General features: G+C 37.4%; 1 protein-coding gene across 3 annotated transcripts in view; it reads left to right on the top strand.

The window, feature by feature from the left end:
- LOC120635219 overlaps positions 1–26,091 on the top strand; it is a 32,306-nt gene that overhangs the window by 1,000 nt on the left and 5,215 nt on the right. For all 3 annotated transcript variants that reach the window (XM_039906162.1, XM_039906163.1, XM_039906164.1), the window contains exons 2-14: positions 405–583; positions 1,173–1,291; positions 4,262–4,377; positions 7,025–7,141; positions 10,171–10,290; positions 13,206–13,321; positions 17,658–17,873; positions 18,576–18,710; positions 19,475–19,612; positions 20,947–21,059; positions 22,024–22,144; positions 23,956–24,055; positions 25,120–25,211. In XM_039906162.1, coding sequence (XP_039762096.1) covers positions 405–583; positions 1,173–1,291; positions 4,262–4,377; positions 7,025–7,141; positions 10,171–10,290; positions 13,206–13,321; positions 17,658–17,873; positions 18,576–18,710; positions 19,475–19,612; positions 20,947–21,059; positions 22,024–22,144; positions 23,956–24,055; positions 25,120–25,211 — 1,682 coding nt within the window. The remainder of the gene's footprint in view (positions 1–404; positions 584–1,172; positions 1,292–4,261; positions 4,378–7,024; positions 7,142–10,170; positions 10,291–13,205; positions 13,322–17,657; positions 17,874–18,575; positions 18,711–19,474; positions 19,613–20,946; positions 21,060–22,023; positions 22,145–23,955; positions 24,056–25,119; positions 25,212–26,091) is intronic.

The following is a 26,091-nucleotide window of genomic DNA, read 5'->3' on the forward strand; positions in this document are numbered from 1 at the left end:
CTATCTCAGTACCCATAACACAAGCAAGTGATATTTTAATTCTAAAAACGCACATAACTTACTGGGATTTGAACTTGGCCCCCCAAAAGTAAAGGTCCTACTCAAAGGGCTATAATTGCTTATTGGCCTTTTGGCTTAGATCAAAGTGAGATGGATATTAAATGTAAAAAAATTAATTGATTCAGCAGTCTAGAACCTCCAGTTACCATTTTCTTACCACCTCTTGTTTCATTACTGCCAAATCAAGAGTTAATAGACATTGTCTAGGCAAGCCTGTGTCACTGAAAAAGACATGTGATTGCAGCTAACCGCTACTCTAGATATTAAAAAAAATGGGTTTTGAAGCCCTACTCTCTTAGTTTCAATTATTACAAATTAAACTAATGCTATCGCTTCTATTATAGGACCAAATACGGTGATACTTTACGAACAGAGTGGCAATCCATCAAATTTTGCATTTGGAGGTATGTGGACTATGGACTCATCTGGTAGGATTGTGATGGCTGAGACTATTTATGACGTCAAGGGAGAACCGGAAGAGGAGGGGGGCAATTTTGTACAAAACACCACTGAAGTAAATAATGTGAGTTATTGATAGATAGTTATTTACCATATGACTGTGGTGCAAATTAGTAATTAAACCTGCTAGGTGGGCTTGGCACATCTTGTGAAAATTATGGACAGTTCTCAGGAATGCAGGAATATTCTGTACAACGTTAAAGTTTTCCTTCAAAGCAACTGATATTGAACTGCTAAAATGCATTTAACTTTGCATAGTTCAATGTGCATGCTGGGTATGAACTTTGTCCCCCCAAAAAGTGAAGCAGGGGTCACAAACACTAGGCCAGGGCTTCCCACCCGGGCGTCGCGGCGCCCTGGTGCGACGTCGACAGTACAAAGAGATGCGCCGTGCCGCCAGGCGCTTATTCTGCATTGAAATAAAAACCAACAATAATAATATCATTCCACCCATTTGAATTGTACAACACTGATAGGAGGGAGTAGTTTTATTTTCTCTAATGAAAAAAGTTTATGGTTTATTTTTGTGCCTATCTGCCGCACTAACCACCAAGTACCTATTTAAACAAGCTAGGTTAAGGCGTGGGCGCCATGTCATATTTCTCGAGCTATCATTGTTTATAATTGTTATTAATTTTTACATCATATTTCAGCAACCTGTAGAGGAGTCGAATAATACATACCAGCAGTTTGAACTGACCAACAATTCCCAGGTAGACGGCGGGCAAGAATATGAAGTGGCCATTATAGAAAACCCTAGTGACGGTGAAAGGTAGTTATTTTCAGATCTCTATATATAAAAATGTGATGTTGGTTCAGTTTAAGAATAGACAAACAAAAGACAAAGAGCACAAGAAATGAAAAATTAAAACCCATCAGCGAAAGCTGTTTAGTCTATTATATAAATATAAAAATTGGTTGTCTGTAAAGTCGGCTTACGTACGATAGTTGAACGTGACAACGTCGTAAGAAAATACTGATGGAATGGTTGCATTTTTCAAAAGAAAATTTTAATTTTATTTGTTTGATAGATATTATCGTTGCTATAAACAATTGACACCACATTCACTTTTCACTGCACTTCATCCTTGCCGAAAACATGTAAAAGTATTATTGTATAGAAGCTGTCCACGCGGACGCATCGCTCACTCAAGTAGGAGAGAGACAGATGTCGAACGCGGAGGCCGCCTGTGCCTCACAACTGAAACTGAAACACAGTTTATACTAGTTCAGTAGTCAATGAACAATTGGATTGTTTTTACAATTGCACATAGGTATTTTGCGATGTAAATGTATCTACCTAATAACCATAACATATAAATATTATACATCTAATTTGTTTGTGAAGTTTTTACAATTTTGTATTTTGTAGTTGCTATGTGTATGTACAATATGTAATGAAATAAATAAATAAATAAATAAACCTAAAACCTAAATTTAATATTTTTAGTTACAGTAAAAAATATTTTTATTCAATTGTTTTCTTCGGACGATGAGCCAAAATCGCTACTTGAGCTATCGTCCCCTGTAAATATAATTATTTCATTTTCTATAAAATTATCAATATTGACATCTCTGTCGTAATCTTCTTTTATTATTTTTCGAGTTTTTTCTACCACTTTTACCCAGTCTTCTTTTTTAACTGAGGCACAAGCTTCTTTCAAAAATGTCATCATTTTATTTGTGGAGAATGGCGGCTTTGTATTATGGCGTGCTGCGTATCCTTTAACTTGAGCCCAAATCATCTCAATAGCATTGTACTGACAATGGTACGGCGGCGTTCTTATCACTCTGTGTCCATGCTGAAGTGCCAATTCATCAACTCTATATTTTAATTTTGCAGGTTTATTTTCTTTTACCTGTCTCAGCAATTCAGCTTTCAACATGTTAACGTGAGCTTCAACGCCTTGTCTCTGTAGCCATGCTACTAAATCAGCCTTTTTGTGTGCTTGATTAGGTGCTTTATCGATTTGTACTGAATGGTATGATGCATTGTCCATAATAATTATACACTGTTCGGGGAGGTTTGTTAACAGGTTGGTAAACCAGTCTGTGAATTTATTTGCATCCATTTCTTCGTGATATTCTTTTGTACTTTTAGACTCGAATGCGAGTAAGGCATCATTCACAAAACCTCCCCCGGCTGACCCAGCGTGGCAGATAATTAGGCGACCACCTTTTCCCATCGGCACTTTTGAGCAAGATGCCTTGGTACGTCCGTCCACGACTGCGGCACAGTATGGTTCGAGTTAAGCCAAGTCTCATCAATAAATATTACACTGTCCCAACTTGTGATTTTGTTCATCTCCCTCAAAAATGATACTCTCTGCAAAATTAAATCATATCTTTCCATCATACTTTTTCTCGTGTCTTAACCGACACGAGAAAAAGTATGATGGAAAGATAAGATTTCTTGTATTTGAATCCGATTTGCTTCATTATTTGTATGAAAGACTTGGAACTGCCAATAAAAAGACCAGCCTCTCGTAGTGATATCAGCAATTTACTCACAGTTGGGTATTCACTTCTTGTGTAATAAGCGTACACGTGATTTCGAATAGCGTGTGCGTCAAATGTTTCAATGCCTGTTACAGGCTTGCTTTTCTTCCTCCTTTTAGGCGTATGTAATACATTCTCTTCAGTACCGGAAGGCCCATATTTTTCCTTCAAGATGTTTCGAATAGTTTTTTTGCCGATTCCAAGTGCTTCTGCGACGCGATCTTGCACTTGCGTTACGGGCAATAAAGGTCCACCATTTACTGATTCGCGTTCAAAGTACTCCGCTAACTTCACAACCAATGCGCGTGACTGGCTGTTAATTGTACGTCCTCTTTTCGACATGTTGAAACAGAGTTCGTAATAAATAACAACAAACAAAAAAGTCGAGTCCAAATCACTATGTTTAAATCAATGTCCAAAATAGAAGAGCCAAGGTTAACGTAATAGTAATCAGAAATAGTCCAAAAGCAAAGCCGAGTCAAGAAAAAAAAAAATCAAATTTAAACGAGCGCACAGTCAACTTCACAAGATGAGGAACGAAAGACTGCGCTGTGCGCGCGGGCACGCTTCAGTCATGTGCCGATTGGTCAAAGACAACTCATTATTTAGACCTCAGTGTCACCAATTCAGAATTTAATCAAATTCATTACAAATAAAATTTAAATTAAAGTTTTATATAATATTTAATTCCTATTCAAATCGAATGAAGCTGGTGATATTCAGTAATTAAATGGTTACAACACTAGTATTAAAAAAAAAAAGACTGAGAACGTTACTGTTTTCGAAACGTTTCGCAACAATTATGAATTGCGTGCTACTATAAAGTAAGCGCAAAAAGAATACTCGCGATATATTCTTTGAAATTATTTGACGTCCCAAAAAAATTTACGTATATTTTAAAACACTGTATGTAATTGATTTTTATTTTATTGTTTCTTTCAGTTTCGTTCCAAGTTACATTCTATGGTCTTGCACAAATGTCAAAACGGGCCTATTATATTTTTACGACTATAGTCAACTTAAAACTTAAGCTACCAATTGTCATTTAAAACTATTAAAGAAGCAACCTGGTTAGAGCAATAATTAACACCCAAGCATTTTTATCGTTGACATAGTCCTTTATACTAATAGGACTTTTCCATAAGCTTACGTTTAATACAAACTTTGAACTTTTACAGAGAGATATCTCTGAACCCACCTGCCACCGTTACTCCCTGAAACCTCATAATAATGTTTGTTTTAGATCGGAAAAGCAAGTGATCACAACTGAAGCACAGTTGGTTGCCACAGGTTCCGGAGCGGTCCGCTGGCTTAATCAGAAGTATGATTTTGTCGTAAGAAAACTGCAACTTAACTACGGTAAGTATTTGAGCTCAGTTGATGATTTTTTTTGTTTGTTTATTACGTTTTATGGATTAATTCAATAATCATCGTCATCACCACTGCTGGACATAGTTCTTTTGTAGGGAGTTCCAAATTCCACGGTTCTGTGCCGCTTGGATCCAGCGGCTACCTGCGACGCGCTTAATGTCGTCTGTCCACCTCGTCGGGCTGCGCTTACCACTACCAGTTCGGGGCTGCCATTCAAAGTCAAAGTCAAAGTCAAAGTCAAAAATATCTTTATTCAAGTAGGCCCATAGATGGCACTTTTGATGCGTACATAAGAATTACACGGTAGTGAGATGATGGCGATAACCACATTCGTAAACTTAAAACTAAAGCTACGAGGGTTCCAAACGCGTCCTGGTCTAAGAAGAAGCCCAACACAAACTTAGCCGGGTGTTTTTTTTTTTTGTTATTACCATCTCACAATGTCATTTTAAATTATTAGAAGATTCCAGCACCTTGGGACCTCAACGTCCATCTTTTCTCCTATGTGCCCGGCCCATTGCCACTTCAGCTTAGCGACTCGTTGAGCTAAGTCGGTAACTCTGGTTCTTCTACGAGTCTCCACATTACTGATTCTATCGCGTGGTGATACTCTGAGCATAGCTCTCTCCATCGCCCGCTGAGTGACTCTGAGCCTTCTTATGGGCCTCACAGTTATAAGAACTAAATTGTGACTATTTTTGTACTTTATATCATTATAGTATGATACCTAGCTTCTAGTTTCAACTCCTATCAAGGGTTGACAATCATTAGGGCTCACAGAACTTTATCTACATTGTGAATTTGTACTCATGTTAAACCACGTGGCCTACCCTTGCCCTTCATTTTGCCATGAATTATGAGTTGGAGGCAGGTCATACTTTGGATTGCTTGCTCATTATATGGCCTAGTATGAAATAAAGTAAATTTTATTATTATTATTGTTTCTTTATTTTAAAAGTGGTGCTAGACTAGTGATTAGGAATTCGGTCTCACTTTTGGGGGCAGAGTTCGAATCCCAGCTCACACCTCTTAACTTTTTTTTATTAAAATACAACTTGCTGCGACGGTGAAGGAAAACATCGTGAGGATACCTCCATGCTTGAGAGTTATTCATAACTAGTTGTTGCCCGCGACTAAGTCTGCGTTTGATTTTGTTTTTTAATGTGGCATTCAATTCAGTTGTAGTTCTAAAAAAAATTAAAGTATTCAGTATCGCTCAGCCTTAAATGAGGAGTTTGCTGCTGTCCGCTGAGGAGTTCTGTGCTCTATCTCCAACCACATTTATTAGATCTACACAAAGTTTGGGCAAAATTAAACACGTATTATAACATCTATAGTACAAAAATAATTATTTAAATCGGTTCTAATTTGTCAGAGCTATGGTGTAAAATCGTCAAACAATTTCATCCCCTCTCCCAAAGGAACCGAGCTTAATGTCGGGATAAAAAGTATCCTATATTACTTCTAACACTTCCAAGAATATGTGTACAAAGTTTCATGAGGATCAGTTTAGTAGTTTTTGCGTGAAAGCCTAACAAACAAACTTACATTGACATTTATAATATTAGAAGGGATGTTCTCGAAGGTGTGTGAAATCCACCAATCCACACTGGGCCAGCGTGGTGGACTAAAGCCTAAAGCCTTCTCATTGTGGGAGGAGAACCGTGTCTTGTACTGAGTCGCTAATGAATTTATATGATGATGATGTTGATTTGGACACCACATCAAGAATATATGCATGTAAAACAGAAACATGGGGAGAAAAGTGGAATACAAAAGCTATCGCTTAATAGCAATCTCTGCCATGCAATGTGCCTGCATAAAACTACTTACTGATACAAGTCTTATGGAGAAGTTTGTATATTTAAAAAACTATAAAATTTTTGCATGTTGCATGTTAGTTTAATCTATATCCAAAATAAAATATACTTGTCGTAGTCATATGTTGTTGTATCAAAAATAATTATATAGGGGAGAGCACTGATATCTATAGTACGAGTTTTTACTCAGTTTAGGTACCAGTTATTCAACCATACATAGTACTAAGCTATGATTTCTGTCACAATTTAATAATCGTGTGAAAAAATGATTTTTATTATTATTATTTTTTTTTTTTTTTTCGGAACCGACAGGATTTGAACGTGTGATTTAGATTTACATTTATGTTAGTCTTAAAGCGACAGTAGCGCCATCTAGTAAGAAACATTGTAGTTTCGATCTACTTTTCAAAGGTCCATATAACAATGAGACACTTTGAAACGAGAGGTGACACATTGAATTTTTGATAATTTTATAATTTTTATTAGTGCTTTTACCTACACTTGAAGGAATTATCAATTGAATATGTTTAAAATTTAAAGTGCTTAGGTGGCGTTCGTAAAATACGTGATGTTCAAGGGGGAGGGGGTCTCGGCAAATGTCACGCAATTTTTTTTCCTGATTGAAACAAAAAAAAATTATACTATTTTGGTCCATTGGTCTTTTTACAATAACAATCCACCAAAGGGGGGGGGGGGGTTGATAAAATCTCACCAGGGGGGGGAGGGACAGTAAATGTATAAAAACATCTCACGTAATTCATGGACGCCTATTATTAAAAATTTATAAAAAATGATAAAGTTTGTATATGTTTCAGATGCGGGCGTGAAGCTACTCCACTCTCCGTCGGGGAACATCCAGTGTGTTTACTTCACAACGCCCAGCATGCAGTTGGCATTCAATGCTGTGCCACAATTCCTCTGCATAGAGACTGGTGATTTTTTTTTTTACATCTTTTTAGTACGGCCGGGCCACTTACACTAACTAGATGGAACTACATAATTTCTGGATAACTATAATACAAAGATGACATTAAAGATTATGAAAGACATGATGAATGAATGAATGAATGAATGAATATACTTTTATTGTAAACCACAAAAAGTACATAGAACAAAAAGAAAAGTATAACAAAACAACTTATACAATTTGGCGGTATGATATTAATATGGTGAACAGAGTACACTAAGTACTCTGCGATATTAATATGGTGAACTATAGAGGTACTATAATATAAAGGATTACTTGAACGATAAAAAAGCTTGGGTGTGAATTGCTCTAGCTTCAAATAAACTGTGAGATGGTAACAAGAAAAAAAAAAAATTATACATATTTGAAAATTTAATGTATGTTCACAAAAATATATCAAAATTTAAAAGAAAATGTGACTGCAATAATTTGAACGTTAGAAGCAAAAATAAACTTGCAGTGCAGTACACTAGACTACACAAAATAAGCAATTCATTTAAAGGAAATTGTATACAATTTTACAATAAATTACCGGTTGATATCTTGGGGATGTCACTAAAGAAGTTCAAAGTTTGTATTAAGCGAAAGCTTATAGAAAAGTCCTATTATAGTATAAAGGATTACGTAAAGGATAAAAAAGCTTGGGTGTAAACAATTGCTCTAACCAGGTTGCTTCTTAAATATTTTCTAATGACAATGTGAGATGGTGATAACAAAAAGAACACCCGGCTAAGTTTGTTGTGGGCTCTTCTTAGACCAGGGCGCGTTTGGAACCCTCGTAGCTTTCGGTTTAAGTTGGCGTACGAAGTTATTACCATCCCCTTACAATTATGTAAACATATATGTATGAACGCTTCATAAGTGCCTGCGTTAGGCCTACATGAATAAAGAAATTTGAATTTACTCTGCGAATATTGAAGTAAAGGTCATTCAATATTCTCAGAGTACCTCAATAATATATTTTATACTATCTTTCTTAGTAACTTTTTTATAGTAAGTCAGTACAGATCACAATGACCTGATTTGGTTCTTGGGTTGGGCCAAATGTTTGTTCTTATAAGGGGTTTTTTGTGCAACGGATGCCAAGTAAGATTTTCTGCCTACGTTAACTTATTCGATCACGTGAAAGTAAAATGCGATTTATATGGAATCAAAATGGCACTATCCAATGATAATATTGTTTCTAGTATTCTAACAAGACTGTTTCTAGAAGGTTTTAACTTAACTATCACGCGAATTAATAAGTAAGTAGGAAATACCCTGTTCTCACTAGTAAACCAGAGTTGGGAAATCATATACATATGACAATGTGAGATGGTGATAACAAAAAAAAAACACCCGACTAAGATTGTTGTGGGCTTCTTCTGGAATGCTCGTAGCTTTAGTTTTAAGTCTACGAATATGGTTATCGCCATCATCTCACCACCGTGTAATTCTCATGTAATGTAAGCATCAAAAGTGCCACCTATGGGCCTGCGTGAATAAAGATACTTTTGACTTTGACTTAGAATTATATAGGAGCGGAATTTTAGTGTGTCAGCAGTGGAATTTTAAGAGGCCAATGACGATGGTTTATCTAGTTATATCATTGAGAACCTCGTCGTGCTCAGGAACTTTGCAAACCATCAATGTTCATCGTTATGTAGTTGACATACTATAGACACGAAATAGATACTGCAAAGATCTGGAAGGATTTTTTAAGTATCTTATCTTCCCCAATCTCTTACGTATACCAAATTGAGTAAGAAATTATTTACTTAGTTGCAATCGTAAAACTGCCACTTGCAAAAGAAAGGGAATATATGCGTGGACCCCCAAAGTCAAAGTCAAAGTCAAATATTTCTTTATTCAAATAGGCACATAAATGGCACTTTTGATGCGTTATTATATACAAAATGTGTACATAGCAGTGAGTAGTGATGGCGATAACTACAATCGTAAACTTAAAACTAAAGCTACGAGGGTTCCAATCGCGCCCTGGTCTAAGAAGAAGCCCACAACAAACTTAGCCGGGTGTTCTTTTTGTTATCACCATCTCACATTGTCATTAGAAAATATTTAAGAAGCAACCTGGTTAGAGCAATTGTTTACACCCAAGCTTTTTTATCCTTTACGTAATCCTTTATACTATAATAGGACTTTTCTATAAGCTTTCGCTTAATACAAACTTTGAACTTCTTTAGTGACATCCCCAAGATATCAACCGGTAATTTATTGTAAAATTGTATACAATTTCCTTTAAATGAATTGCTTATTTTGTGTAGTCTAGTGTACTGCACTGCAAGTTTATTTTTGCTTCTAACGTTCAAATTATTGCAGTCACATTTTCTTTTAAATTTTGATATATTTTTGTGAACATACATTAAATTTTCAAATATGTATTGGCTATAGAGTGTCATTATTTTAACATCTATAAATTTATCTTTCAATAACTCTCTCGGACCCATTTTATAGATCGCACGAACAGCCTTCTTCTGCAGCACGAAAATAGTGCCAATATCAGCGGCATTACCCCATAGTAAAATTCCATATGACATAATGCTGTGAAAGTAACTAAAATAGACTAGCCTAGCAGTTTCTATGTCTGTCAGGTGGCGTATCTTCTTTACTGTATAGGCAGCAGAACTAAGCCTGTCCGATAAATTATTTACATGAGGGCCCCATCCCCTCCACTCGGAACCCCTCTTCTTCCAACTCCGCACCCCTCCCCCTCCCATACCCGTCCACCCCTCTTCTTCCCTCGTCTCCCGTTTCATGCTGCTCTCTCCTCTTCGCCACTATTCCCACCTCTTCTCCATCACCCTAACCCCCCCCCCCCCCCCCGCCCCCTCAATAAACTCCATAAGTTACTAACGGAAACCCCTAAGGCTTGAAGCATAAAAAGCCTTGGAACGTTTTTGCCGTGCCTTTGCGACTGGCACCTCTCATATAAGTATTCTAGCTTTCCCATTTGCTGACATACCCGGCAAATAAATTTAAACCTTATAATTACAGGCATAGAGTTCAACAGTACAATACCAACAGTCGGCGGCACGGGCACCGTCAGCGTCAAATACAATGTCACACTATTCCTGGCCGAAGACGGCAATGGGAAGTCCGTTATTGTCAGTGCAGGTAAGGTACAATACATTTTACAGTTATAGTCAACTCTAATATTATGTAATAGAGTTAGTGACAGAGTTCTTCCGGGGAAAGTACTAATGCATTGCTGTGTTCCGGCGTTATTATAGGCACATGAGGTTTCTTCTTCTTCTTCTTTCTCCTCTGGGATTGTCTCCGTACTTGGTCGGCCGGATTTAATAAATTTAAAATGCATATAAAAAATTTTGGAATGCATATAAACATTTTTGGTTCCGAAAATTTTTATATGCATTTTAAATTTATTAGTTTTTTTATGCATTTTAAATTTATTAAATCCAGTAACCAATTTCAGGATTTGAACCTGCGACTCTCGGGCAATCGCGGCCTGAGCGCTTTCACCAATCAAGCTACGGCTCTGCTACCGTCGATGCCGAAATTAGTATATGCCTTTCACGTCAGTCTTATAGCGACTGTAGCCGGAACCTCCCGTTGTACGTAGTGCGACTGGTCTCCAGACAGCCGAGCTCACTCCAGAAGCTTAGCAGGCCGCAAAGGTCACCAAGTTCTTCAGGGAGTGATGCTGGGGAGCCAAAGTATCCTGCGCGTTGTTCCTTTACTCCTCTACATTGGAGCAGTACGTTAGTCGGTGTTTCGTCTGCCTCCATGCATGCCCTGCACAGAGGACTGTCGGTTATACCTTAAATGAAAAGGTGTTTGTTCAGTGAGCAATGCCCTATTATCATGCTTATTACCGTCCTTAGTTTTTTCCGACTTAGTTTTGTTGTTAGTCGTGTGTTTAGGTTCGGAAAGACCACCTTTTGTCTGTTTACACTCATTTCCGTTAATCCTTAAATTGCATCTGTTTATGTAATCACATGAGGTTTAACACGTACTCCTTATGTTTATCACAGGGCGGCACGGTTTTCCACTTAACATCAGGCGGACCATCTGCCTGGTCCGTTAATATTACTGTAATACAAAAGTTATGAAAATTAAACTTAATTTGCTGTAGGCTTGTTTACAATAATTATTCATTGTAAAGTCAACATCTCCTGAGGATGCTCCGGTTTCGGAGCGAAACGTGCGTAGGGTACCCGCTACGCACGTTTAGCATTGCCGAAGATCTGTTTGGTATGGAGTATAAGGATTGAAGAAGTTATAAATTACACCATACAGATTCTCCTGCTGTTCGCGGAGTATAGCAAATTAAGCTTTATTTTCATAATGTATCATGGATTTCCGCAAAGTAATGCCTGCTTCTATCCAATATAATAGAAAAAGCGTGCTCCGGAAAAATACAATCTTTTTCCTTCTTCAGACGTTAATATAGAATAGGCATGATGACAGCAATAAACAATCGCTAAAATATTGTATGTATCTATTGATATATGATTCATGTGTTATGTAAGTGAGATTGATATTTATTTTCATTAAATAAAACTGCAAATTCTAGCAATCCGCCATGACAGGTGGAACGCCGAATTCAAAATGATGACGTCACTTCTATATAAACATAGTTTTGCACCGCTTGAACTTCGAAAACCTCTGCGTGCGCGTGCGTCTGCAACATATTAAATCAATGTTTGAAACTATACGTTTTCTATTGTCAATATAAAAATTAAATTATCTTTAGCTTTGGAACAAGCACTTCTCAAGCTCTAATTTGCTGATGACGTCACGAGTACGGCCGTGACACCCTGCTTGCGTTTTTGCGGGAAATAATTTTATAATCAAAACGTTCAATTTCTCCAAAAATTAAATATGTTTTGGATATAGTAGATACTTCCGAACATCATATTTATTATTTATTCACTTTATTTGCACATATAAAAAAAAACAGAAAAAGAATACAAAAAAAAAACACAGACAGAAGCAGTATATAAAAGGCGCCCTTATCGCTTGGTAGCGATCTCTTCCAGGCAACGTTAGGATAAGGAAAACAAAAGGATAACAGACTGCAGGTTGTGCAACATAGTTCAGTTTCTAAAATAAGTCATCATACTCATTTATATATGGGGAGGTTCGTAGAAGAACCAGAGTTACCGACATAGCTCAACGAGTCGCGAAGCTGAAGTGGCAATGGGCCGGGGACATAGTTCGCGAGAAAGGATGGACGTTGGGGTCCCAAGGTGTTGGTCGACCCCCAACGAGGTGGACAGACGAAATTAAGCGCGTCGCTGGATCCAAGCGGCGCAGAACCGTGGAATTTGGAAGTCCCTACAAAAGACCTTTGTCCAGCAGTGGACGGCTATCGGTTGATATGATGATGACTCATTTATAACAAACTAGCTGTTGCCCGCGACTTCGTCAGCGTTTGATTTTGTTTTTTGATGTGGCATTAAATTTAGTTGTAGATCTAAAAAAAAATAAAGTATTCAGTATCGCTAAGTCTTAAATGAGGGGTTTGCTGCTGTCCGCTGAGGAGTTCTGTCCTCTATCTCCAACCACAGTTTTGGCAAAATTAAACACATATTATAAACTCTATAGTACAAAAATTATTATTTAAATTGGTTATAATTTGTCGGAGTTTTGGTGTAAAATCGTCAAACACTCATCCCCTCTCCCAAAGGAACCGAGCTTGATTTCGAGATAAAAAGTATCCTATATCACTTCTAACACTTCCAAGAATATGTGTACAAAGTTTCATGAGGGTCGGTTAAGTGGTTTTTGCGTGAAAGCGTAACAAAAAAACTAACATTAACATTTATAATATTATTTATTTATAATATTAGTAGGGATTAGTATGGATTGCCGCCCTGTGTCCATTAATCTGTGGCGTAGGTGTTAAGCCTCATAAGCCTGTAATTACACCGGAAACCACACCATTCAGACCGGAACACAGCAATACTGCGTAGGAGCAGAAATAAACACCGCAGCTCTGGCACAAAAAGTTTAACTACTAATAAAAACGCTGGTTTTAAATAATTATTCCGTAAACCGTTCCTCAGGTATATCGACACTAATCGGGGAAGACCTAACGTGGCTGTTGGAGACGTTCAAATCGTGCAACCCCGCGTGGAGACAGGTGCGGTGCGTCGTATGCGACCCCACGAAGAGTCGACAGGTATGCAAATTTTAATCTACATATATAACACAATGAATGAATGAATATACTTGTATTGCAAACCAAAAAAAGTACATAATAAAAGAAAAGTATAACAAAACAAAGTATACAATTTGGCGGCCTCGTCGCTTCATAGCGATTTCTTCCAGCAGGGCTAGCACGGGCAGGAGATATAAATTATATCCCCCGATTATATCCTCTATCAAGGGATATAATTATCTTTTCCCCTTGCCAGAGCACGGCAACAGGGGAGAGGATAAATTTATCCCCGTTTGACATTTCTCGTGGATATATATCCCCCGCCCATAGCATGGGAAGAAATGAAAGGGGAAAGACTATCCTTTTTTGACATTTGAAAGAGACAATTTTATCCCCGTCCTTAGACGTGGGTTTAAAATTCTGTTAACGAATTAAAGTCGAAAAAAACATGTCTCGTGCTTTCTGGGGCTCTTATTATTCAAGTGAAATGGAGAAATCTGAACGAAAATTACACCGGCGATCTATACGTGACGCCAGTAATCCGTTCGAATTTCCCGATGCAGAGTTCCAACACTTGTTTCGGATGGGTAAAAATTGTGTGCTGTACTCGTGCGAGGAGCTTAAAGAGGCACTAACCACTAAATGCTGTCGATGGACTACCAGTGCACATAAAAGTAAGTTGTTATTAAGTACCTAAAATCACCTTGTGCAAAGACATCATCTATATATGAACGTAGGTTTAAAAAAAAGCATGGCTAATCACTTTTTGTCTAGGTTCTCACATCTTTAAGGCTATTAGCGGACGGTAGTTATCAGCGGGGACAGGTCAAGACCATGGCTGTTGCTCAAACAACAGTCAGCAAATAACTGACCCAAATTACTGGAGCTATTGTCAGTATGTGAGTATATATAGGTACTTACTTCCTAATAATTCTCATTAGTAAATATAAATCCCATCCTGTTCAAAGTGCAGTGATGTGATAACTAGTTTTCACTTTATAGCCGAGTGCCCCTTGTACGTGTTGGTAAGATGGGAACTACAAGGTAAGGATAGAATAAGTGAAGAAGACCTAGCAAACCTCACCTTAGGGGATATTGTTAGGTTCACCACAGAGACTGGTAGGTTTCAGGGGGGACCCTGCCGGGACACCAGTAAAACCTATGTCTCAAACATGGGGAATAGGGTGGAATGGTCCTTACATAGGACTGATCACCCGTCTGGCAATGGCAGACATCCCCTCATCAAATATAGATATACTTACTTTAATAATAAAATTATTAGTCAGTACTTAGTACTTCAGTATAAGTACATAGCAAAGATATTCAATGCTAGGTACTTTAATTATTTTTCATTTCATTTTAGACTAATGCCAAAGTAGATATTATTCCCGGGAACAGACTCTGGAGATCCACGATAGATGTTCAACTAGTAAAGACAAATTATTTAGATCTAGAGTTTATCAAAAACTTAAACAATCAAGTAAGTTAATAATTTTAAAATATGTTTTACAGATTGTGGTGTGTGTCCATGACCAATTCATATTTATTAACTCTAAAGTAAAATATGAAAAGATACAGCTGTATGAAAGTAGAATCGGACAGTACTAGTATGTTTTAAATAAAATGTGCAAACTTTCAAAACTTTACTTATTGTTGCCATTTACTAGTATAAAAGGGAAACAATGCAAATCAAAAAAAGTTACACACCTACCTATATCATTATATTATACTCCTCATAATTACCTAGAAATTACATGCCTAGGATTCTGCTGCATATGTTGTATACCTCTGTCTGGTAAATTATTTATATGAATATACAAAAAACAATGTCTCATTATAATAAAATTGTTTATTTGAGGAATTAGTACAAAAACTTGGCAGTAGATACTGTATTTAGTAATGAAATATAAGAAAATACAAAAAAAAATGTCTGCTAAATTATTTAACATGGGCATGGGTTAATCATCACGTCCAAATTACAATGTAGGATTGTGCATATATTTCTATTCAACATTTTATTAAAATCTTGGAGAAAATCTGAAAAAGCAAAACAAGTAGGAATTAATTTACATGTTTAAATAACAAAGTAGAATTTTATTGGGGACTCAGGCTATGCTCTAGAGCCTTGGATGATGACTCCGGATTTAGAAGCTGCACCAAATAGTTCTGCAGAGAAGTACACAAACTGGCACTGCCAAGTAAGAAACTGTGTGGAAAGGGCCAATAGGTACCTCAAAGACACATTTCGCAGCTTGGGGATTGACTGGGTGCTTCATTACAGTCCCGAAAAAGCATCTCCACTTATATATGCCTGCATAACACTTTATAATATTATGCATCATTATAGGCGTGTATTGTAAATATATACTTTAAATAATATTTAAGTTCCCGTAACTTATTATTATTGGGCACATTAATGTTTGGTAATATTATAAAATTATATCTTATAATAATGGTTCCTTATAAATCATTGATCCTGCATTTTCACATACAATTTGCCCTACTAATTTGGGTCAACAGTATTGAGCATAATATAATTTGTATATTTCAGAACTCTAATGGAGCAAATGACAGTAAATTTTGTAAATACGAGCGAAGAACGACATCAGACATCAAATATGGATCAAACAAGATTGTTAACAGTTGCTCGACAAAAAAGAGAAAGATTTATAAATACATATTTTAATTAATAAAATTTCTAAATTAACCTTTTCATCCTTTTTAATTTATTTTTGTGTGATAAATGAGCATCCTGCATTCTTCCATCTATACCTACTCTGGAAAATAAATAAATTCTTCACTTGGTTGACTTTACAGCAACATGTATACTATGTATATGTTGCCTGTGGTGCTGCGTCCCCGTGCTGTTGCAGCTTTTTTAATGTCCTGCCAAGTTTGCAAATAAAAGAAAAATTATGCAAGACTTGTTTGATGCCAACAACACTAATAAATAATTTAAATTTTTTGCACTTGCTTACTTTACCGCAAAATTGACTTAACTGTTTCCACTGATTGACCGTCCCGTCTGGCCCATGCTCCTTCAGTAATGACTAAGATTTGCCACTGGGAGTCTGCCCTTTTGGCTCCGAAGAGTTCCTGTGAATTCCCCAGTGGCAAGGTGGTTGTGGGTTGGCATGAAATCTACCAACATTTGCAATTGTATTTTATTACTTCTTGATCTGAATAAACACAAATTTGTCAACTAATGGGCCATATAAAAAGGCAAGCACAACTTTAAATAAAATAGTACAAGATCAATAATTTGATATGTAAACAGGATTGGATCTTGATGATTAACGTCTCTGTTTACTTTCACTGTAAAACATTCATTCATTAGGTACGCTTCTAAATCAATAGGTAGTCACTTTTTCAAACATTTTATAATAGAAGACTTACTTTTTAGCACTCATTTTATTTTCTCGAAAGGTAGGTTTTATACCACTTTGAAAAATCCAGAATAAATAATATAAACAAACAGCCGCAGACGAGGAACATTTATAGATAAAAAAAACAATAAAAAACTTAGACAACTAAAACAAAACAGAAAACGAAAAATTTATTTGTCAAAACCATGAGCACAGATTAGAATAATTAATTTGTGACATTTACCGGGGGTTCGTCTTTCCCCTATTATATCCACCGTGGATATATTGTCCACCCGTGTGCCCATGCTCGGGGGGTGGATATAAATGCGTGAGGGGATAAACGTTATATCCTTTCCCCGTGGAGAAGTGTCCCCCGCCCATGCTAGCCCTGCAGGCAACCAATGGCGAAGATAAAAAATACAGAAAATAGTTAGGTGTTCCATATATACAAATACCCACAAAATAAATATTTAATTACTTAAATAAATATATATAACATATATAAATAATATTTATAACTAAAGACAAATAAATAAATAAGTAATAAGTAACCAGTATAAATATAATATATGAAAATTATTTTAACTTAAAAGATTAAATATGAAACACAATAAATATAATAAATAATATATAAATATCATACCTATATCGATGTGTTTACTATTTATTTATTTATTGATTAGATAAAGTAAACACGTATATAATATGTTATACTAGTGCCACAAACAGATCAGAACAGATCTTTTGCAATGTATACCTCTGATCTTTGGCACTTCTTAATAATATTAATTGTGAGTAATTGATAAGATTCTTAACAATTATTTATTGTAAAGTCAACATTTGAGGATGCTCCGGTGTTGTAGGAAGATCTGTTTGGTGTGCAGCATAAAGATTGAAGAAATTATAAATTACACTGTTCAGTTCACCTGCTTTTCGCGGAGTATAGCAAATTAATTAGCATCATTCTCATAGTGATATGTTGTTGTTGTCAGGAAGTGTGTCTAGCGTTTCCCTCGTCCCACGTGTCGTGCTCCGTGTGGCAAGCGTCGCGCACGGCCGGCAAGATGGCGTTCGAGAGCACGCTGCGAGAGAACGAGGGCTCGCAGAACTCCCCGCTAGCGGTGCTGGCGCCAGACGACGTTGCTGCCAGGTGCAAGACCTACGCCCTGGCTCTCTTGAGGGGGGACCACACTCCCGCACAGCTGCAGGTGGGTACCTTGATCTCCTTGGACCTCCCCCCTCTCTCATTGCATCCGGAATGGTCCCCTCGGTTTGACCCCTGTGATTAAGCTGCCACTAAGCCCCCGGGGCAGTGGCCCCATCAGCTCCAAAGAAAGGAAAACTAGCCGAGCCCCCCTCCTTAGCGATGCTGCCAGGTGCAAGATCCAAGGCCTGGCGCTGCTGAGGAGGGGACCACATTCCCACATAGGGGTAGTACTGGTGGGTCTTATTGACCCTAGACTACGGCATCCAAAACGGTGCCCTTGCTTGATCCTCATTATGCTCCCCCCTAGCCCCCTCCCCCTCTTCGACACACGCTTCCCCCTCTCACGAAGCTCCCTGGCTTTGCTCCCACTGACTTCAGATTTCGGTCCCACTTAACGACCAACTACCCTCCCCCCCTCCCTCTAGTTTTTCCACTAAACCACCAATTTAATATTACAATAATCTTGACCTCGACCCACCCTTATCTTTGCAGCCACTCGTGATTGAAGTGACTTACAAGCAGTGGCGTGCACAGGGTCATCGACCAGGGTATGCATAGAGTAGAAACATGGAGTTGTTGAACATGCAGATATATAACATAAATTGGGTAGGCAGTGCTTTTGTGCATGTATGAAGTGCACATCACTACTTACAAGTGGAGCGGTATTATTACACCACGCGTATATACTTTTTTTTTTTTGCAGGTACTGAAGCGGGGTATAATCGGCACGGGCGCGGGCACGCTTCGCCTCTGGGAGGTGCTGAATCGCACCAATGGATCCGTCTCGAAGCTCGATTCGTGGCTCGAGCCCGACAACTATACAAACATACTGCACAAGGTAGCTAATGCTTGAACTTTACTATTTTGTCACCGCTGGACTTACGCTGTACTTAAGTATATCTCCCAACCGTAGGGTTTGTCCATAATCAAGTTGCTGCTGCCCAGCTGGGCAGACGAGATCGCGGTAGCACAAGACGCTGCTACCCGTTTTTGATTATATTCCCTGAGTCGTCTCGTACGACACCCGCGAGAAGAGCAGGGGTTACAACTGTAATCTACCAACACAACACTGCGTACATTACACTCATCTATAAAATACATATTTATATGTCAGTTGCGACACTATTCTGTCGGGTGGGAGGCTTTGGCGTGGCTAGTTACCACCGTTTCGACAAAGTGCCGCTAAGCGATCTAGTGTTCCGGTGCGATGTCGCGTAGGAACCAATTCCGTAACAGGTTAGCCCGCTACCATCATAGACTGCATCATCACTTACCACCAGGTGAGATTGCAGTCAAGGGCTAGCTTGTATTGGAACAAAAAAAGATCCCACTTCTGATGTTGGGGCAGTTATCAGAAGTGTGATTTAATGAATGAATGAATGAATACACTTTTATTGTACACCACATAAACATAACAAATTAAAAATAAAAATTTAACAAAAAGTATACAACTTGGCGGCCTTATCGCTACATAGCGATCTCTTCCAGGCAACCAAAGGCGTTAAAAACAGCTCAAGAAAATTAATATTAGACTTATTGAGGTTAATACAGTTAACAATTGAAGTCTGTAGTGTTTTAAAGTTCTGTTTATTTATTTTTCAGGGTCTGGAGCGGTTGGTGGCCAAATTCCAGGGTCTGGTGCGAAGTAGCATGCAGCCGGATGAATTCGTGTCGCTGTTCTTCAACGTGGCCAACCAACTGGAGGATGAACGTAGAAGCTTTGCGATTAGCAGGTTGAGGGTAAGTTGCCTACTCTTATAAAGCAATGGGCTCAATATTACTGAGAACTTTAAGGCAGAGGGCGCTGTGTTTGTTACGTGTCAGTTGTCAAAAGTCTGGGGTTCTGGCTCTGTGGCTATCATTTTATCATCATCTTATTTATCCATTACCGGCCCACTACAGAGCAGTGCCACTTGCCGCAATAATAAGAATGGTTTAGGCCGTGGTCCGCCAGGATGGCCCAGTGTGGCTTGGTGGACTTTACACTCCTTTGAAATCATTATGTAAAACGCAGGCATGCAGGTTTCCTCACGATGTTTTCCTTGAAACGCTATGTGCGTTAGAAAAAGAGAGAGGTGCGAACTGGGATTCGAATTCGGCCCCCTGAAAGTGAAGCTGAAGTCCTAGCCACTGGGCTACCAAAACAAAAATTTATTTCTTAAGTATTGTTCAACGGGTACGTACCCACGATAATTACCCACACGGATTTGTCGATATTTCGACCCAGTTGCATGGATCGTGGTCACGACGGGACTCCAAAATATTATAGTGGTATGTACCCGTTGAACTATACTTAAGAAATGTTGATTAATCACAAAAATCTTAGTTTAAAATCTTTAAAAATAAATTAATTTGTGTGAATTGTTTTTTTTTATTTCATAATTTATTAAAACATGTATTGTTATGATGTACATAACTATCCACTGTGTTATATAACAAAAAATACCACATAATTGTCACTGTTAAGATTGTAGATTTAACCACATAAAATCATAACCAAAATAATTTGTAATGCTGTTGAGTTGCTAATAAATAAATAAAAAAGTTTGTCTGTTACAAACCTCGGATGTTCTCTAGACGGAACTAATTAAATCTAATCCATCCATCCATCCTAAAAGAAAAAAAAACTTTTTATAAAATAAATGTACTTTTTATAACTTGGTGTTCTATATTTACCATCTTTAAAATCAGATATTCTCTATTTCTTTTCGAAAAAGGTGGCAACCCGACCTATACTTTAAAGAGTTTGTTTATAAACAAAATAGTTTATGCGTTTTATCTTTTTTTATACAGATAAAATGACTATCGCATACCACTCGGTTGGGGGAAACGGACCAGTTATGTGGGACTCGCACCCACTAAAAACTCGTGTGTGTCCCTCGATAGACCTATAAGTGTGAGCACAGGATTCACTTGCGTATTCACCGCACTCTCGCCAAGGTTTGACCCCCCAATGCATGGTGGGTCCCATCGACAATGACCTGATCGCGATTTATCTTTTAAATAAAATCTTTCCCGTTCATAATATTAGTAGAGGTTACACATATTTTTTAATTGATACTTTTCCCACCCAGGATACAGAGACGTTGAAGCAGTCCCCAACGGACACCATAACCCAATATGCCTACAACCTCATGAGCCACCAGACGAAACTGGCACAGAAGTGTTTGGACGACCGGGCTGGCAGGTAAAAATTATATCAGTATATTATGATAATTAAGCTTAATTTGCTATATTCCGCGAACAGCAGGAGAATCTGTATGGTGTAATTTATAATTACTTCAATCCGTATACTCCACACCAAACAGATCCTCGGCGATGTAACCTCTACGCACGTTTCGCTCCGAAACCGGAGCATCCTCAGGAGATGTTGACTTTACAATGAATAATTGTTAAGTGAAGTCATAGTTCATTGTAAAGTCAACATCCCCCGAGGATTCTGAGGATGCAGGGTTACCATTCTAGGATATGTCCTGAGATTTCAGGATAAACGGACTCATCTCATGATTGCGGCAGGATTTTGCTAATGTCATAAAATCCCAGGCTTATAATTTTCAATAGACTACAGCTTAAATTAACTTCCTTAAACAAGATAATATGCATGTACGCAAATACGTGTGTGTAATGTTTTTTTTTTATTGATTTAATGTATTTATGAATGAATGAATAAATGACATGCACTTTATTGTACACCAAACTAAAAAAAAAACAAGCATTAGGAAAAAAAAAACAGGAGAAAAGGTACAATAGGTGGCCTTATCGCTTAAAAGCGATCCAAAATTACCTTAGGAATCATATTATAAAAGCGTATACTCAATCCCACAAATGACTTCTGCACCTTTTGCAGACGATATGCAGATGTAACTTATTTATGACCATTTTTTGTAAGTCGACTGTCGAAAAAAACAAGCATTAAATGTATACATTTATGTGTTTGTTTCTTTATCTAGATATTATTCGGATTCCTTGGTAACTTAAAGAGGAAAAAACAGATAAAATAGTATGTATGTTTCTGTCACATTCTTTGCCGGCTTCATCCCACACATTTTTGTATTTGTGTCTCTTACCTGTCGTTTTTTCCGTTGCATCCGGTTTGAAATCACAACGACTCTAAAGAAGTTTCACTTCATAAACATGGTTTTGTTTCCCAGAAGGCATAGCAGCGCAGCGATCTGCAAGTACGGCACGTCGACGCAGGAATGTTCATGTTTGTTCAGCAAAGTGTTCCGCCTACCCTGCAGGCATATCCTGATGCTCACCACCGAACTGAAGGTACCCATCATTTATTTATTTACATATAAAATAATTACTGTAAAGGTCACGCAATGGTGCCAAGAATGCTGGCTGCATTCCCACGCTGACAGCCAGGCTGATTCTTTGTGCAAAAAATGAGCCAGCCCCTCTGTCACCAGATGAGGCAATCAATCGTTGTGTAATCTTAATTAATTAATTTATTAACGGTAGCCTAGCTTCATTCATTTGTTTATTTATATAGAAACTAGTTACTATAAAGGTCATGCCCGCGTGGTATGTTGCTTAGTATTTTATTCCCACGCTGACAGCCATGCTGATTCTTTGCGCAAAAAATGAGGCAGCCTCTTTGTCACCAGATGAGGCAATTAAACACGATGTAATGTTTATTTATTACATTAAGTTAAAGCGTACACAACATTACATATGACGTCATGTATACAATCACAGCTGATATCCGTTCAGTAAAGTTCAGTGCACCACTTACAACTTTCGGAGTTAAGTGCGTTATAATATAAATATAAACACCCAGACACTGAAAACGTTCATGTTCATCACACAAACATTTTCCAGTTGTGGGAATCGAACCCACGGCCTTGTACTCAGAAAGCAGGTCGGTGCCCACTGCGCCAATCGGCCGTTATATAATATATATATATATTAATAAGTATTTATGTATATTATTTATAAAATAGTTCATCAGTCATCTTATAGTCGTAAAAATGTAATAGGCCCGTTTTGACATTTGTCATCGCGACGTACCTAGTTATGGAACCATAAGACTCGGGACTCGATACTCACGATAAATCAATTCAAGTTTGTATCAGTACTTGATTGATATTATTATGTATTGTAAAGTGTTCGTTCGTTCAAAGTATTCCTTTAACTTCACAACCAATTCGCGTGACTGGCTGTTGATTAAACGTCCACTTTTCAACATGTTGAAACAGAGTTAGTACTATATAACAACAAACACAAAAATCGAGTCAAATCACTGTGTTTAAATTAATGTCCAAAATAGAAGAGCCATAGTTAACGTAATAGTAAACAATATATATCAAACTTAAACGAGCGCACAGTCAACTTTACAAGATGAGGAACGAAAAACTGCGCAGTGCTCACGGGGACGCTTCAGTCATGTGCCGCTTGGTCAGATACATCAACTCAGACTCATTATTTAGAACCCATTTTGAGAACCAAGCTCATTCTTTGCAGTAAAGATGACTACACAATATTTAATTTCGATATTCAGTAATAAACTGGTTACAGCTCTAGTATAAAAAAAAAAGACTGAGAACGTAACTGTTTTCGGAACGTTTCGCAACAATTATAAATTGCATGCTACTATGAAGTAAGCGCAAAAAGAATACTCGCGATATATTCTTTCATATTATTTAACGTCCCAAAAAAATTTACGTTTTTTTTAAAACACTGTATGTAATTGATTTTTATTTTATCGTTTTTTTCAGTTTCGTTCCAAGTTACATTCTATGGTCTTGCACAAATGTCAAAACGGGCCTATTACATTTTTACGACTATAGTACCCATAACACAAGCTACGCTTACTTTGGGGCTAGATAGCAATGTGTGTATTGTCGTAGTTATATTTATTTATTTATTGTAACTTCGATCTACTTTTCAAAGTTCCATATCACAATGAGACACTTTTGAAACAAGATGATGTGATGACCCATACCTTTTTTTTAATAATTTTTACTATATAAAATTGATATTTCCTCCCAAGTGTACGTAAAAATAGTAGTAAAAATTATGATAATATTAAAAACAACAAATTATAGAGAAAGAAGTTAATAAATTACTTATTGTTTAAGGTGAAAACACATATTCCGTTCGAGCCCCGGTGGACGGTGCAGCACTGTCTGTTCGGTTGTGAGAACGCCGCCAACAACGCGTCGGGAAATAACGCCGGCGGTGAGTAATGACGATATAGTTAAATTCCGGGTTCGATTCCCTAGGGGCAATTCTGGTATTTATAATTTCTGATTTTCTCTGCTCTGGTGGGAGGCTTTGGCCGTGGCTAGTTACCACTCTACCGACAAAGACGTGCCGCTAAGCGATTTAGTGTTCCGGTGCGATGTCGCGTAGAATCTGATAAGGGGTATGACTACCATACTCCCTAACAGGTTAGCCCGCTACCATCTTAGACTGCATCATCACTTACCACCAGGTGAGATTGCAGTCAAGGGCTAACTTGTATTTTTTTTATTTTTTTATTTCAACACTTTATTTGTAAACCACAAATAGTAAAAAAAAAAAAAACAATGGACACAACAAAAATAAACTTAAAAAGTAGGATACAAAGTCCACTACAAAAAACTTGTAGTGGATTATAAAAAAAGAAAAAGAATAGAATTTTATTCTACAGCAGTTTACAGTGGGCCGTACCATAATATTGTTAAAATAAATATAAAAACCTAATTATGATCTAAATGTAGAATTAATGTTGATAAAAAAAAATTATATATAAATTTCTTTATACAGTATTATAGTTCCTATTATATAAAAATTTAACGTTTGTTAAACGACTTTTCAAAATTCAGTATTTATTTATTAATACAAAAAAAATAACAATCATGTTACTTTTGACATTAAACTATGAAACCAAACACATGTGGTTCGAGAACGTCGCGTAGTCGGGGTCAGTGACTGCACGATAAGAGTCAGAGTAGTAACAAGAAGAGTTCCTAAATATTTCACATAGGTACTCTGACGGCCGAGTGGCGCAGTTGGCAGCCACTCTGCTTTCTGAGTCCAAGGTCGTGGGTTCGATTCCCACAACTGGAAAATGTTTGTGTGATGAACATGAATGTTTTTCAGTGTCTGGGTTATCTGTATATTATAAGTATTAATGTGTATTATACCCATAACATAAGCTACGCTTACTTTGGGGCTAGATGGCGATGTGTGTATTGTCGTAGTATATAAAAAAAAAAAATTTAAATTGTTTACTGATGCTTGCTCTCGTTACCTTGCAGCGCAGGGTGGGGGTAACTTCATGGACCAGGTGGTGGTGGAAACCGACGGCCACCGGCAGGCGATACAGCAGCAAACGCAGCAAATACACCAGGTTCGCACCGCTGGGGCCACACGTCCTATTCAGTAACTTATCCAGTTGCCAACCGGTCGTTATTAATGCAAACCGCACCTTTTTACAGCCACAATTGAAAGAAGGCATAGTGCATTGGAAGCATACTTGAATTTTAGGGTCCATTTGTCTTTCTGCCCGTCTGTCACCAGGCTGAACTCGTGAACCGTAATAGGAACTGACCGATTTTAATTTTTTTTTTTTCTTTCTTTCTTCGTCTCCTTTCTTTTATTGCTGTAACTCGGCAATCTGACTTGTGACGTTGTTCTTAATAAAAAAAAGATTGATTAAAATCTGTTCTGGTAAGGCAAGAGTTATGGTGTAAAATCGATAAAATCTTTCAGTCTCCATCCCGAAGGAACCTTTTCTTTTTGGCTAAATGTTAAACCGGAGTATCAGCTAAAGAATAACAAATTATAATTAAAATCCGTTCCATAGTAACCACATGATGTGCGAATAGACAGACAGATAAACAGACAGACCAAAGTCAAATAATCAGTCAGTTCATTCATTCAAGGGCAATTGTATATAATTTTATAACAAATTACGAAATGAAATCTGTGAGATGTCTCTCAATAAGTTCAAAGTAGTAATAAAAAGTAAGCTTACAGAAAAATCCTATTATAATATTAAGGATTACTTAAACGATAAAAAAGATTAGGAGCGAATTACTCTAGCTTCATAGCTTAATATAAATTAACTGTGAGATGGTGATAACAAAAAAAAAAAACCCAGCTAAGTTTGTTGTGGGCTCTTCTTAGACCAGGGCGCTTGGAACCCTCGTAGCTTTAGGTTTTAAGTTGGCGAACGAAGTTATCACCATCCCATTACAATTATGTAAACATATATGAATGATCTTCAT

This window comes from Pararge aegeria, chromosome 26, assembly GCF_905163445.1.
Source record: "Pararge aegeria chromosome 26, ilParAegt1.1, whole genome shotgun sequence".
NCBI classification, from domain to species: Eukaryota; Metazoa; Arthropoda; class Insecta; order Lepidoptera; family Nymphalidae; genus Pararge; species Pararge aegeria.